The sequence below is a fragment of the Prionailurus bengalensis genome, chromosome B2 (assembly GCF_016509475.1).
Source record: "Prionailurus bengalensis isolate Pbe53 chromosome B2, Fcat_Pben_1.1_paternal_pri, whole genome shotgun sequence".
Taxonomy (NCBI): Eukaryota; Metazoa; Chordata; class Mammalia; order Carnivora; family Felidae; genus Prionailurus; species Prionailurus bengalensis.
In genome coordinates this window covers 626,345-640,710 of record NC_057349.1, presented here as the reverse complement: position 1 = coordinate 640,710, position 14,366 = coordinate 626,345, and the positions used below count along the sequence as shown (strand labels likewise).

General features: G+C 43.8%; 2 protein-coding genes across 2 annotated transcripts; both read left to right on the top strand.

The window, feature by feature from the left end:
* Positions 1 to 265: 265 nt before the first annotated feature.
* On the top strand, positions 266 to 13,488 carry LOC122489064 (ferritin heavy chain-like). The gene is made up of 3 exons (XM_043590564.1): positions 266 to 272; positions 2,802 to 2,808; positions 12,580 to 13,488. Exon 3 carries the CDS (start codon positions 12,776 to 12,778, stop codon positions 13,325 to 13,327), a length of 552 nt encoding a protein of 183 aa, XP_043446499.1. The 5' UTR covers positions 266 to 272; positions 2,802 to 2,808; positions 12,580 to 12,775; the 3' UTR covers positions 13,328 to 13,488.
* LOC122490241 (olfactory receptor 10C1-like) lies at positions 8,730 to 9,689 on the top strand. Its single transcript, XM_043592839.1, has one exon. The coding sequence runs from the start codon at positions 8,730 to 8,732 to the stop codon at positions 9,687 to 9,689; it is 960 nt and encodes a 319-aa protein (XP_043448774.1).
* Positions 13,489 to 14,366: the final 878 nt, after the last annotated feature.

Here is a 14,366-nt window from a genome sequence, read left to right as displayed (position 1 = left end):
TCGTCCACAGAAACTAGCAAATCAGGGTCAGGCAGTTTTTGAAAAAGATCCACATAATTATTCAGTACCCTACCCTGACACGTGCATTTGTCAACATCGTGCTAACGCAGGCTTCACGGAAACAGCGTAATACTGGTTTCAGGTGTACTATGTAGTGACCCATCACCTACAACCCCTGATGCTCCGCCCGGTGTCCTCCTCCATCCCCATCAGCCATTTCCCCATCCACCCCTGCCCTCTGGTGGCCGCCAGGGTGCTCTCTAGAGTTCAGAGTCTGTTTTATGGTTTGCCCTCTCTCTTTTTTTCCCTCTATGTTTATCTGCTTGCTTCTTAAATTCCACACATGACTGAAATCATTTCGCTTAGCCTAACACCCTCTGGCTCCATCCAAATGGATATGTTTTGAATAAACTGATAACCTTCACTCATTCTACTAAACTGCTTTCCTCTCCATTTCTCCTTCCCTCATAAAATTGTTTATTTGAAACATATATTTAAGCATAAAGCTATATAATTACATATAACAATGCTAATTAAAAAGCCAAATATGGGGGCGCCTGGGTGGCGCAGTCGGTTAAGCGTCCGACATCAGCCAGGTCACGATCTCGCGGTCTGTGAGTTCGAGCCCCGCGTCGGGCTCTGGGCTGATGGCTCAGAGCCTGGAACCTGTTTCCGATTCTGTGTCTCCCTCTCTCTCTGCCCCTCCCCCGTTCATGCTCTGTCTCTCTCTGTCCCAAAAATAAATAAACGTTGAAAAAAAAATTTAAAAAAAAAAGCCAAATATGAACAAATACAAACTAAGTAACTAATAGTGTGTATTACTATTACTGGAATAAGTATCTTTTTTCTTTGGAGAGCATATTACTTGGGACACTTTAAGGATTTGAATGCGTTATGTTAGAGGCTCTGCTGCTACGTACAACTCCTACTTAGCAGTGCACACACCCGCGTATTTTAGGGGAAAGACCATGCTAGCACTTCTCCCAGACAGGCTGTGCACCTGTGCCAAAACATTCTGTAGCTCTGAACACCTGCCTTTATTTTCTTCTCTCGTCCCTTCACTTCCAGCCAGGTCTCCTTCCACAAAACTTTCCCTTTTAACTCAACTTGCTACTAACTTCCTTAGCATTCTTCCAGTGCTAAGGCCATTTAATGATACTTAAAGTAATGTCCTTCGATTAGAAAGCTCTAACAAGCACATTTGCTCCTTCGTGCTGACAGATGGAGAGGGGCAAAGTCCTGTGTCCAGGATAGAAAGTCCACAGAATCCCAGCAGCTTTCCTCACCTTACCCGAACCACCTGCTTGAGAGGTTACCACTGAATCTGGGGCACATAGCGAAAGATTCCCAAACACCTGTGCCTTCTTAACAAATACAAGTTTATACATCTCACACAATGAAGTCCACTTTGTCCAGAATTCGCGTCTCTCTGGCCTTCTATTCCAACGTCCCCCAGCTTTGGAGTTGTGTGCAAGGTGTAAGCCAGGCTGAAGCGGACGTCACACTGGGCTCCCGGGCCACAGGATGGACAGAGAGGGGCAAAGCAGGGCAGTCTCCCTCCCTTTCAGGAAACCTCTTGGTCATACCAACCTGCCTCTGTTCGCATCTTCTCGGCCAGAGTTAGGTGTGGGTGCAACTCGCTGCAAGAGAAGCTGAGAAAAGTTCCTGAACTAGAGCATTTGCCACAAATAAAGTCTGTATTCTGTTGCTAAGGGGGAGAATGTTGGAGAGGACAGCTGTCTCATCCTGTATGGATAAACCTAATAAAAACCCCTTGGCTCTGTGTTCGAATTAGGGAGTGATAACTGTGGGAGAACTACATTTTAATCACATTCAAGCTGTCAGGTTCTAATTCAGGAGGACTTAAAGCAAGAAGTACATACCAGGATGTGTACTTGGGACAGTAAGCTCTTGTGTGGGGTTCCCATGAACACGTTCTCACTTCACCTGAGAGGGCTCCAACCAGGAGAACTTTCTACCGAAATGACACTTTCTCCTTTCCTATGTCTCCTTGCCTTTGTATTGTGACAATAATAGGGACGTAGCACCTTACCCACTTTTCTGTAGCATTTAAACAAGAAGCATTCAGTACCTTACAGTTTTTCCTGTAAAACTGTATTTACAGCTTTATTTATCTATCCTAATATATATCCTTTGACTTTTGATGATTTTATTATTACCTTTGATAGAAAAAAGTAGACACTTTGTCAAACTCATGTGTAACAAGATTACTATTATTTATTAATTAGAGTTTTTTATAATAGTTGGAATAAATATTATCTGCATCGATGTAATATGACATGAATGTTACTTATGTAGTTTTCGTAATTGTTTTTCATGAGTTTTGTTCAATCAGACAAAAAATTGAAATCTTAATATTTTATACTAATAGAGTTGTCAAAGATTTGGTTGCAACAGTGCATTTCATGGAATTCATGTCATGCTTTGTACACAGACTGGGGTAGCAGTTACCCATAATATAGCTTTCATTATAACTATTGATTTTTTTTTTGTCTTTCACTTTTACTTCTTTAGCATTTACCTGTTAGCATTTACCTGTTAGCTTTTACCAACAGTTAGAGGAATTGCCCGTGACCATTCCTGAGAGGCAGAATCACACTGCTCCCTGAGAGTCTCCAGTGAAAAGAAATCTGCCTCCTTGGGGAGGAAGAAGGCTAAGGATCCAGAGCCAGAAGAATCCAAATATAACTGTTCAAGCTCTGTTGTTTTCCAGGAAGGAGGAAGGCTCAACTATATCATCACGTAATTGGCACAGCCTTGTGCGCATTCATAGGGGGCAGCGGGAGCGTGGAGGGCATTGCTGGAGGGACATGATCCCATGAGACACAGAGGTGTCCTGAGAGCCGGGAGGTACTGAGCACAACCCAAGCCTCTAGATGAACAGTCTTAGAGGATCCACAGACTTACAGCCTCTGGATTTTGAGAGGTTGTAAGGGGAGGGTGCAGAGGAAACCAGGCAGTGGCCATAACCACCTAGTGTTTCCCCAAACGTTATGATTAAAGGAATGTGGCATAAGTGGATGTTTCCAGAAGAGAGGCTGGAGACAGTGGGTTAAAGTGTGGAAACAGACAGCCAGCACCTGCAGCATTTTCCTTCTGAGCACTATTTAATCAGCTGTTTCCTCCATCTCCAGAGAGTGGAACAGTCTACCCAATTTGCCAGTATTCCTGCCATAAAATTGCTGTGAGTTGTTCTAAATTAAATCCTTCACAGGAAATGGAAATACCTTATTGTTGGGGAATGAACTACCTAGATTGTCCTGTCCACGTTAACCCAATCAAATGACAAAATAGTTTCTGCTGCGTTATGGTAAGGCATCACCTCAGGTCCTAGAAGAAGCGACTACGGGGAAATTGTGGAAAGCAATGGGTAACCACCTCCGTAACCCATAACGAGCCATTTACGTAGGTTGTATCTACTACGCAGACATTTTAGAAATGGAAAACTTCATTATAAGGAACATTAATACTTCTGAGTGTTTCTTGCATGCCAGGCACTGTGCTGTTTCAGATACAGTGTCTAATGATGTATAACAAGTTTTCCTTTGGTTGATTGGAAACAAGAAATCTTTTGTTATGAAAATGGAGATTAATAAGAGAATGAGTCAGTCAAGGGATGTTTCTCATTGTGTGGAGATGACCCAATCATCTTGTGCTGGGTTATTTCCAAAGCAGAGGTGTATAGAGAGTGTTTGTCTTGGCTTTTAGGACTGGGCATGAAAATCGCCTTATTTCCCTCCTACTTCTCATGCATCCACCTATCGCTGAAAGTCCATGTCGAAGTGTAAACCTTCAGAATCTTGCCAGTGTCCAAGGGCCACTTAATCTGATCACAAGGAATAGGAATCTGTAAGTAGAATTTATCACGGGGCATGACACTTGGATATCTTTAGGTTATATGACGTTACTATCTGCTTGATCACACCCTTCATAAGTTACTCTTATAGACTGATAATAATATAGTTATATATTATATGGCATATATTTATTTTGTATATGTTATAATTTAACAATAGAGAATAATGATAACAACAGAAAATACTCCATGCAGTGTCCTAGGAGCTCATTCATTGTTTTAGAAGACAAGAGATTTTAATGCTGATTAATTGCATTTTCATGGCCATTTCTTACTTTTTATTCATGGTCTGCCTCCACAGTGTTTGCATTTTTAACTCAAAACAACTTAGCAAGAAAGCTAGGAAGGCTTCATCATCCTGCCTTTACGTGAAAATGATGAGTCAGAAACTTTAAGTCAAGAAAAGGTGTCAGGTGAGAGCAGAAGCGACGTGCAAACTCGGCTGCTGTACTAGCTGGAGGCCCTTTCTGCTTCTAGTTCTTCACTGTCTGCACAGCAGTGATCGGTGTACGTAAGGCTGGTCTCCACCACATGGGCCTCAGGTCCCCAAACTAAGGCCAACACAGTAAATCCTGAAAACAGCAGGATTTGTGATTTAAACAATCGGATTTTACCTGCTTCAGTATCAGGCCAAGTGACAGAGAGGGAGGGAAAAGAGACTGCATTTGGTTGTACCCTCACCTCCAGAGAGTCCTGTACATTCATTGTTATATGATTTAGTATTTATTTCCAGGAAGAGTGCCATTCTTTGTTCAACAGTTAGAAACGCTCACAGACCTTTGCTGCCTCTGTTATCCTGTTTCTCCAACTGTCCCTGAACTTGTGAGGTTTTAAAATGTCCTTATCATAGGATGACTTTTTTGTTCATACTGGGAGTCCAAAGCACCACAGCTGCCATAGCACACATTAGGCCGTGTGAGCGGCCCCACTGCGTGCCGTCCACCCCCAGCATTGCCCGACTCCTAGCCCCAAAACAGGCCCAGCATTTCCTGTCCGCTGTCCAAACGGGGTGGGACATTTAGGAAAGGAGACCGTCAGGATGTCACTGCTTGAGAAGGAGTCAGACGTTGTCCTTCTCTGCTGGGGACTTTCCGCCTGGTCCCTCTATCGGCACCACTCAGGAAACTGCTGTCTTCCCAATATGAGGGAAGATGTGCAGGGTAAGAGGCCTGTGCATGTGTCTAACTGACAAATGGACTGACACCTTCCCCACAGGCAGAGTTTTCTGCCTATAGACCCTGACTGAAGAGTCAGGAAATTCAAGAAAATGTTTTGGGTAAAAACAAACAAAGATAAGTACGTCATTGTCTGTTTTTGTTGCCTCAGGCTTCACTGAGTTGTGTGCTTTCATGGGAAACATAGATGTTAAAAACAATTTCAATGCAGGAAAAAGGTTTATAAATGCTTTAATATCTGTGTAAGTACCTTATAATAGACTACTTGATGTGGGAGCCCCTGTCATTAGACAGAGTTGTTATTTCTTATTTCCCAGTTTTGGATCAGATCACTTGTTCCCATCCTTAGCTTTGGGCCTTTTGCATAGCTCCGTGGACACCCAAATTAGTAGATTGAAACGATCCACAACATAACTGTCTTTTTCAGGACATAACACTCAGGAGGCATCTTTATGTGTGTATGGGTGTGTGTGTGTTTTCTGCTGTTCCTCTTTCCATCACGGCAGGTGCACAGCAAAACATGACATGGGGATGAAGAAGAGGCAGGAGAAATGACCAGGGATGGATGAAAATCCCACAAGAGGGAGTGTGTGTGAAGGTAAATCTATGGTGACGAACACCACAGTGCACCTGGACTCAGCCGCTGCCATGGCTGATGCTCACTGCGCATTGAACCACTTTCTAGGTGCTTTCGTGGGAATTAAACTCAATCTCATAGCAACCCCATTAGGGACATACCACTGTCACCTCCTTTTCCAAATGGGAAAATTGAGGAACAGATAGTTCCAGGAAATGTTGACTTTGACCCAGCCCTAGATGGCTGCATTAGGATTTGAACCCAGATAGAATAGCTCCAAAACACTCGTGATTACTATGCTACTCGGTGTGGATTGGAATGTGTGTTTCTGTGTGTGGGTGTACGTGTGTATGCAAGAATGCACATTTTTGTGCTAGGTTTTCGTGAGTGCACCTCATGTACTTGTCTATCCACAATAACGTGCAACCTCAGGAAGCGCTTTTGTGTTACGTGTGCCGGCATCACACGTTACTGTGCGATAAACAGTGATGTGTTATGAACAAATGCACAAACAGGATCTCAGGTGACGCTAGAGCAGATAGAGTCCAGGCCGACAGGCATGCGACCTCCCTGCTCTCCCACCCCTGGGACGGCAGACCTGGCTTGGAGCTTTGACTCAATGACGTTTTCAAAGAACAACCCAGAGTTCAGGACGTCCACAAATGGAACGAGGGCTATTTTGCCGGGAGTCGATGTTCCTAGATTGAGAGAAAGGTGACGGTCACATTTGGGACATTTGAAGGAGATGAGATTTATCATAGCTAGCCTCAGAAAACAGACTCAGCACCCGTGGGCAGAAAAGTAAAGCTGAGCGTTCAAGCTTTTCCTCGTTACACGAGAACTCATTCATTAGTAAGTGTGGTGCGTGTAAGAGGTAAGTAAATACAATTAGTTTCTTTTAAATGTTTATTTATTTATTTGAGACAGAGAGAGAGGAGGGGGGGGCAGAGAAAGACAGAGAATCCTAAGCAGGATCTGCACTGTGCAGAGCCCAACGCAGAGCTCGAACTCACGAACTGTGAGATCATGACCTGAGCCTAAATCAAGGGTCAGACACTTAACCGACTGAGCCACCCAGGCGTCCTGATAAATACAATTCTGCACTCCGTGTCTGTGTCCAAGGCTCCGCTCAGGAAGAAATGAGCAGTTGCCTTGGAGGAGTGTGAGTTACCAGGTGGTGGGAACACACGCAGGGACATGTCCACACCCGCTGTGGGGACAGGGCAGAGCAGGAGTGAGGAAGAAGTTTCCAGAGAGGAGAAGATGCATCCTGCAGCCTGAATGCAGTGGGCAGTCCACTTCACTGACTGTCCACTTCACTGAGTGGACAGTCAGGGCGGCAGAGGTCAAGTCCCTGCGAGAAAATCAGCACAAAGGAAACACGTGCAAGAAAGGCACACTCTAAAAGGTGCGAGTGCGTGTGGTTCGATAGGACAGTCACAGGAGGCCTCTGGTTAAAGGGCAAACGTCTCTGTCATAGTCACTGAGCCAATCCATGGGTTTGCATGAATGACGTTAATAAGACATCTGAATTGTAACTTGAAGGCAGTGGTCATTTAGCAAAGAATCCTGTGACAGGGAAAGCCTGGCAGATGAGAAGAATCACCAGGAGAGTAGTCTGTTTCTTCAATGCAGTGAACACAGCATGCAGTGTAGACGTGGTGTGAGAGTGGGTACGGGCTCTTGCTGTTCCCACAGAGCTCCCAGGACACACTGGCTTTAATTCTCTGCAGTACAGCAGTTATTTATTTACTGGAAAGCTATTTAATCTCTACTTTCTTTCACTGAATAAGTCCCATTTGGGAAGAAATGGGTTGTTGTTTTTCATTGTTGAATCTCAGGACTTGCAGCAGGAAAGGCAGAATCTCTGTGCTCAGTAAACACGTGCTGAGTAAGTGTGTGAAGGACTCAGTGACAACAGAAATGGGGAAAAGGAAGGATCGGTACAGAGGACCTTTGGTGGTATCTGAAGACTGATTAACAGACTGGATGAAGACAGAAATGAGCTGGAGTTAATTTTTTTTCCAACATCATGCTTGGTGACCAAGTGTATTTTTTTTTTTTACCAGAAATAACCTTTTATTCAATAGGATACAATAAAATGTATAAGAACATTGGAAACCACTCACCTGCCTCTGGCCCCATAAAATACTTATGATAAAGCTCAGTGATTAAATGTATGGGAACTCCATGAATAAAACAGAAGGAAATTTGTGCTGTGCTCTTGGACGGCCAGAGAAGATTCTGCTAAGAGCAAATCTTCACTAATTAGTTTATGAGTTAGACTTTTTTTTTAAAATAGTTTATTTTTAAATTTACATCCAAGTTAGTTAGCATATAGTGCAACATTGATTTCAGGAGTAGATTCCTTAGTGCCCCTTACCCATTTAGCCCATCCTCCCTTCCACACCCTCTCCCGTAACCGTTTGTTCTCCATATTTGAGTCTCTTATGTTTTTGTCCCCCTCCCTGTTTTTATATTATTTTTGCTTCTCTTCCTTTATGTTCATCTGTTTTGTCTCTTAAAGTCCTCATATGAGTGAAGTCATATGATTTTTGTCTTTCTCTAATTTCACTTAGCATAATACCCTCCAGTTCCATCCATGTAGTTGCAAATGGCAAGATTTCATTCTTTTTGATTGCCAGGAAATACTCCATTGTATATATATACCACATCTTCTTTACCCATTCATCCATCGATGGACATTCGGGCTCTTTCCATACTTTGGCTATTGTCAATAGGGCTGCTTATAAACATTGGGGTGCATGTGCACCTTCAAACAGCACACCTGTACCCCTTGGATAAATACCTATTAGTGCAATTCCTGGCTCAGACTAGATGAAGACGGAAATGAGCTGGAGTTAATGTTTGTTTTCAATGTCATGCTTGGTGACCAGGTGTATTTTTGAGCAGATCAGCTGGTATGGTGAACACAGAGTAGGATTTGGTTCATAAAGGCATGAGGCGAGTGTAACTTCCAAATTTTTTGAGTTTTGCATTTGCAGGTAAGAAATGTACCTACCTGGCGTACTAGTGCTCTTTATAGGTAGATTTGCATTTATATTGAACGAATCCTTGCCTGCTGACCCCTTCCCAGGTCATGAACCTCAGCTGTTCCCAGTGGCAGGACAACAGCGAGTCCGTCAAGCACTTTGCATTCGCCAAGTTCTCTGCCGCTGCCGAGCAGTGCTTGCTTCTATTCACCCTCATCCTGCTCATGTTCCTCGCCTCCCTGACGGGCAATGCTCTCATAGCCCTGGCCATCTGCACCAACCCCACCCTCCACACGCCCATGTACTTCTTCCTGGCCAACCTGTCTCTCTTGGAGATTGGCTACACGTGTTCGGTCATACCCAAGATGCTTCAGAGCCTTGTGAGTGAGGCCCGGGGCATCTCCCTCGAGGGGTGTGCCACACAGATGTTCTTCTTCACGCTGTTCGCCATCAGTGAGTGCTGTCTTCTGGCGGCCATGGCTTTTGATCGCTACATGGCCATATGCTCCCCACTACACTACGCGACACGAATGAGCCGTGGGCTATGTGCCCAGCTGGCCGTGGTTTCCTGGGCAGTGGGTTGCGTGGTAGGCTTGGGCCAGACCAACTATATTTTCTCCTTGAACTTCTGTGGCCCCTGTGAAATAGACCACTTCTTCTGCGACCTCCCCCCTATCCTGGCTCTTGCCTGCGGGGATACATCCAGTAACGAGGCCGCGGTCTTTGTTGTAGCCGTTCTTTGCATTTCCAGCCCATTTCTACTGATCGTCGCTTCCTATGGCAGAATCCTAGCTGCCGTTCTGATCATGCCCTCACCTGAAGGCCGCCGGAAAGCTCTGTCCACCTGCTCTTCCCACCTGCTTGTAGTGACGCTCTTCTACGGCTCAGGGTCTGTCACCTACCTGAGGCCCAAGGCCAGCCATTCGCCAGGAACAGATAAGCTCCTAGCTCTCTTCTACACAGTGGTAACCTCCATGCTCAACCCCATCATCTACAGTTTGCGGAACAAGGAGGTCAAGGCAGCTCTCTGGAGAACCCTCTGGAAAAAACCTTTAACTCGCGGGTAGGTACCAAAGGACTGTGCAGATCTGCTCTTTGAAAAGATGCACACACAACCCAAGAGGAAAGAAAGAAACATACACTGTGAGCCCTGCAGCCTGTGTAAGGACCTTCTGTGATAACACTCTGAGCCCTGCAGCCTGTGTAAGGACCTTCTGTGATAACACTGTGAGCCCTGCAGCCTGTGTTAGGACCTTCTGTGATAACAGTGGCTGCAATTTTGGAGACACCTCTGTACTCACAGCCTAAGTTCTGATTGCCAAATTCTGGAAGGAAGTTGGCTACCAAAAATTTTTAATATGTGAGTCCAACACTAGACAGGTTTTCCAAAATATGTTAGTCTAGACTTAGTGTATAAATTGCCAGATTATATCTCAGAAGTCTGGCAAATTCTCATTCTGCAGTCTTAGTCATTTTCCAGTCCCCGAGGGTCCCATCTGACTCTCTGCCCTAGTCCCTGGGGAAAGTGTTCCCACATATGTCTGCCCCACATGACTCTCAAATCCCTAATAACTCCATGAAACACATTATTTCCTTCCATAAAAAATGTTTTAAGCACTCCAACTGTAATTATTATTACATGACATGGAATTAATTCTTTCTGTGAGTTGCGTGTACTATAAAATACGTAAGCATGCAAAAAAAGAAAGCAAACACGTTTCAGAACATTAAAAGAAAAAAGTGGGAAATTTTTATCAGTCTCCATGGTGAAAATGCTTTCAAAAAGAGAATCATATTTAAATTATAGGATAGAAAGATAAAAATGAACTAAACATAATTAACATAAACAATTTAAAAGATTTTTATATAATTTACAAAATTTGCATATGTACAGATGAATTCTGGCTCCTTATGCTTGGAAATGAGCCACACACTATCTCTCAAGGGAAATGAACATGGTCACAACACAGTAGCTACAGGCGCCTGGAGAGGCATTGCCTGAGGCACCAACACCCAGCCCTCACAGGTGCTGGGATGCAGGAGGGTTTGCTAACAACTCAGGCAGCAGCTGTCATAGGACCAAGCGTAGCTGTGTGACCCAATCACTGTGCACGATGACTAGTCCTGGGTGTGATGTAAGTGTGGTCCCTGGTTAGCAGCACTGTATTGTACACTTGACATGTGCAGAGAGGGCAAATCTGAAGTGCTCTCACCACACACACAATCTCTATTTGAGGTGATGGGTGTGTCAATAACTCAGTTGTGCTAATACTTCATCGCCTTGTGCACCTTAAATACATGCAGTTTTGCTTGTCAGTTAGTGGTAAAAGAAAAAAAGAATGTGCTAATGTGATAATTCTATCAGGGGACAATAGTCACGTCCACTAATGACCAAGATGTGTTTTCCAGATATCCCTACTTTACCAAAAACTGTCCAATTCATTCACACATAACGCATTGTGGTTCATATTTAGACATGTGCATAGTAATTGACAATAGGAATAATCAGAACAAGCAAAACTAACTGGGGAACAATTATGCTATGGAATAGGCAGAAATTATAGGCAGGCATTAGAAATGATGATCAATCCAGAAAAAAGAGTGATTATTAAAGCAAGTTAAAAACGATTTGTATACCATGACCATTTTTGTTTAGTTTTATAAATCTGAACGGATTACAATGGGATGTTCACAGTAGAATCTCCAGGCGTTCATATTGCAGATGTTTTTCTTATCCTTGTTTCTAAGGTTTCTTCAATAAATATGTAATGTATGTATAATACAGATACTAAAATATTTAAATGTAGACCTTTTGTTAAAACAAATATAATACATGCTTTTCAGAGCAAATTTATAAAATATATAAAAGTGTAAAATTGAAAATTTAATCCATTTATCTTCCTTGAATCCAGCCAATGTAAACATTTGGCTTATTTTATTTTAGCCTTTTTCTTTCCACTAATCACACACACACACACACACACACACACACTCAAGTCCCTTCCCATGAAAGATTATGTTATGAAAACATATGTGTTGTTTTGAAAGCAGTTGAATATATAAAAAGTACCAAAAAATGCATCTTCTAGAACATTTAATGTTTGTTTTAAATATCTACATGGTCACGAATTAACTTACCCTCAGTATTTTCTCTACTGCATGTTCCTGAATATTAGTTATAGGGAGGCATTCTTTACTAACTCTGCTCCTCCAAGCCTGTGCCATGTGGTGTTGGGGAGACTCTGGAGTGCACTTTCCTCTGCACCAGCACAGACAGCGCCACCAACCATAATGACAACCACGTTTACCGAATTCTGAGTGTATAAAAGGGCAGTTTAAGCTCACTCCATGTGACCTTAAAAACCATCCTTGTGCTACTGTCCTCAGTCTACACACCTGGAGGCCAGGGGCAGAGGCTGGAACCTCTCATCTCCAAAGCGAGCAAGGACCAGTGTGGGGCACCAGCCATGACTTCCAGGAGGGTTCATTCCCATTAGTTCTGATTCCCTGCATTCTCTGTCCCTGAGATAAATAAAGTGAAAGTGAAAAGACCAAACAATACCAGAGGATCCACTGGGAAGGGACAAATATGGTGTTCAGGTTTCTTTCTAATTTGTGAGATTTTTTCAGAGGGGTAATTTTGTTTTTCTTTGTGAAAGCCTCTCCTTTGGTTTGAATCAGCGTATGTGATGTAAACAGTAACTTTTGATTTATATTTAAGAGTAACCCCTATACCCTATGACCCAGCAATCACACTACTAGGTATTTACCCAAAGGGTACAAAAGTGCTGATTTGAAGGGGCACATACATCCCAGTGTTTATAGCAGCATTATCAACAATAGCCAAATTACAGAAAGAGACCAAATGTCCAATGACTGATGAATGAATAAAGAACATATGGTATACGAACACAATGGAATATTACTAGGCGATCAAAAAGCATGAAATCTTGACAGTCTGCCGAGAGTCGCCGCGGTTTCCTGCTTCAACAGTGCTTGGACGGAACCCGGCGCTCGACCACCCCCCTCCGGCCGGCCGCCCAGAGCCAGCCCTCCGCCATCCCCTCACAGCGCCCTCGGACCGCCCCAAGGCTCCCGCCGCCGCTCCAGCGCCGCCACCGCCCGCCGCCGCCGCCTCTCCTCAGCCGCCGCCATGACGACCGCGTCCCCCTCGCAGGTGCGCCAGAACTACCACCAGGACTCGGAGGCCGCCATCAACCGCCAGATCAACCTGGAGCTCTACGCCTCCTACGTCTACCTGTCCATGTCTTACTATTTTGACCGTGATGATGTGGCTTTGAAGAACTTTGCCAAATATTTTCTTCACCAATCTCATGAGGAGAGGGAACATGCTGAGAAGCTGATGAAGCTGCAGAACCAGCGAGGTGGCCGAATCTTCCTTCAGGATATCAAGAAACCAGACGGTGACGATTGGGAGAACGGGCTGAACGCGATGGAGTGTGCGTTACACTTGGAAAAGAGTGTGAATCAGTCACTACTGGAACTGCACAAACTGGCCACTGACAAAAACGACCCCCATTTGTGTGACTTCATTGAGACGCATTATCTGAATGAGCAGGTGAAGTCCATCAAAGAACTGGGTGACCACGTAACCAACCTGCGCAAGATGGGGGCTCCCGAATCTGGCATGGCAGAGTATCTCTTTGACAAGCACACCTTGGGAAACAGTGATAATGAGAGCTAAGCCTTAGGCTGTCTTCCCATCGCCACACGGGTGACTTCCCTGGTCACCGAGGCAGTGCATGCGTGTTGGGGTTACCTTTCCCTTTTCTAGAAGTTGTACCAAAACATCTACTTAACTTCTTTCATTTGTACCATTCCTTCAAATAAAGTAATTTGGTACCCCCCCAAAATAAATAAATAAATAAATAAATAAATAAATAAAAGCATGAAATCTTGCCATTTGAAACGATGTGGATGGAACTAGAGGGCATTACGCTAAGTGAAGTAAGTCAGAGAAAGAGAGATACCATATGATTTCACTCATGTGGAATTTGAGAAACAAAACAGATGAAGATATGGAAGAAAATAAAGAAGAGAGGGAAACAAACTACAAGAGACTCGTAATGATACAGAACAAATTGAGGGTTGCTAGAGGGGAGGTGGGGGGAGATGGGCTAGATGGTGACGCGTACTAAGGAGGGCACTTGCTGGGATGAGCACTGGGCGTTGTATGTAAGTGAGGAATCACTGAATTCTACTCCTGAAGTTAATATTGCACTGTATGTTAACTAACCAAAATTTAAATAAAAAGACAAAAAAAAGAGAGAGAGAGAAAGAGAGATTCCCAAACACCTATGCTTGTTATCTTTAAATCACACACATAAATTGTTTACCTCCTATTTACATAAAAACACAGTCAGCAGCATGTTCTGAGAGCAAAATTCTCAAATAGATTTTTAGAATGAGCTACAGTTTATCTCATCCAATAATAGACGAACCAGCAGAAGATAAGACAGGTAGCCCAGGGCTTAATGACAAGGAAATCTAGGCAGAGAGACAGTTTGAAAAGGAATTTATTAATTGTCTCACTCTTGGAGTTATTGTCTATACCAAGTTACAAAATCAGAGCATGTCATCACCTCTTCTAGGTTAACCTGTCTCCTTGCAGAATGCAAAGCACAGGTCGGTTTGCAAACTCTAAACATTGGGCCAAATCTGCCTACTGCCTATTTGTGTACATGAGGCTCAGTGGAGACCCCCCCCCCCAGCCCCCTCACCAA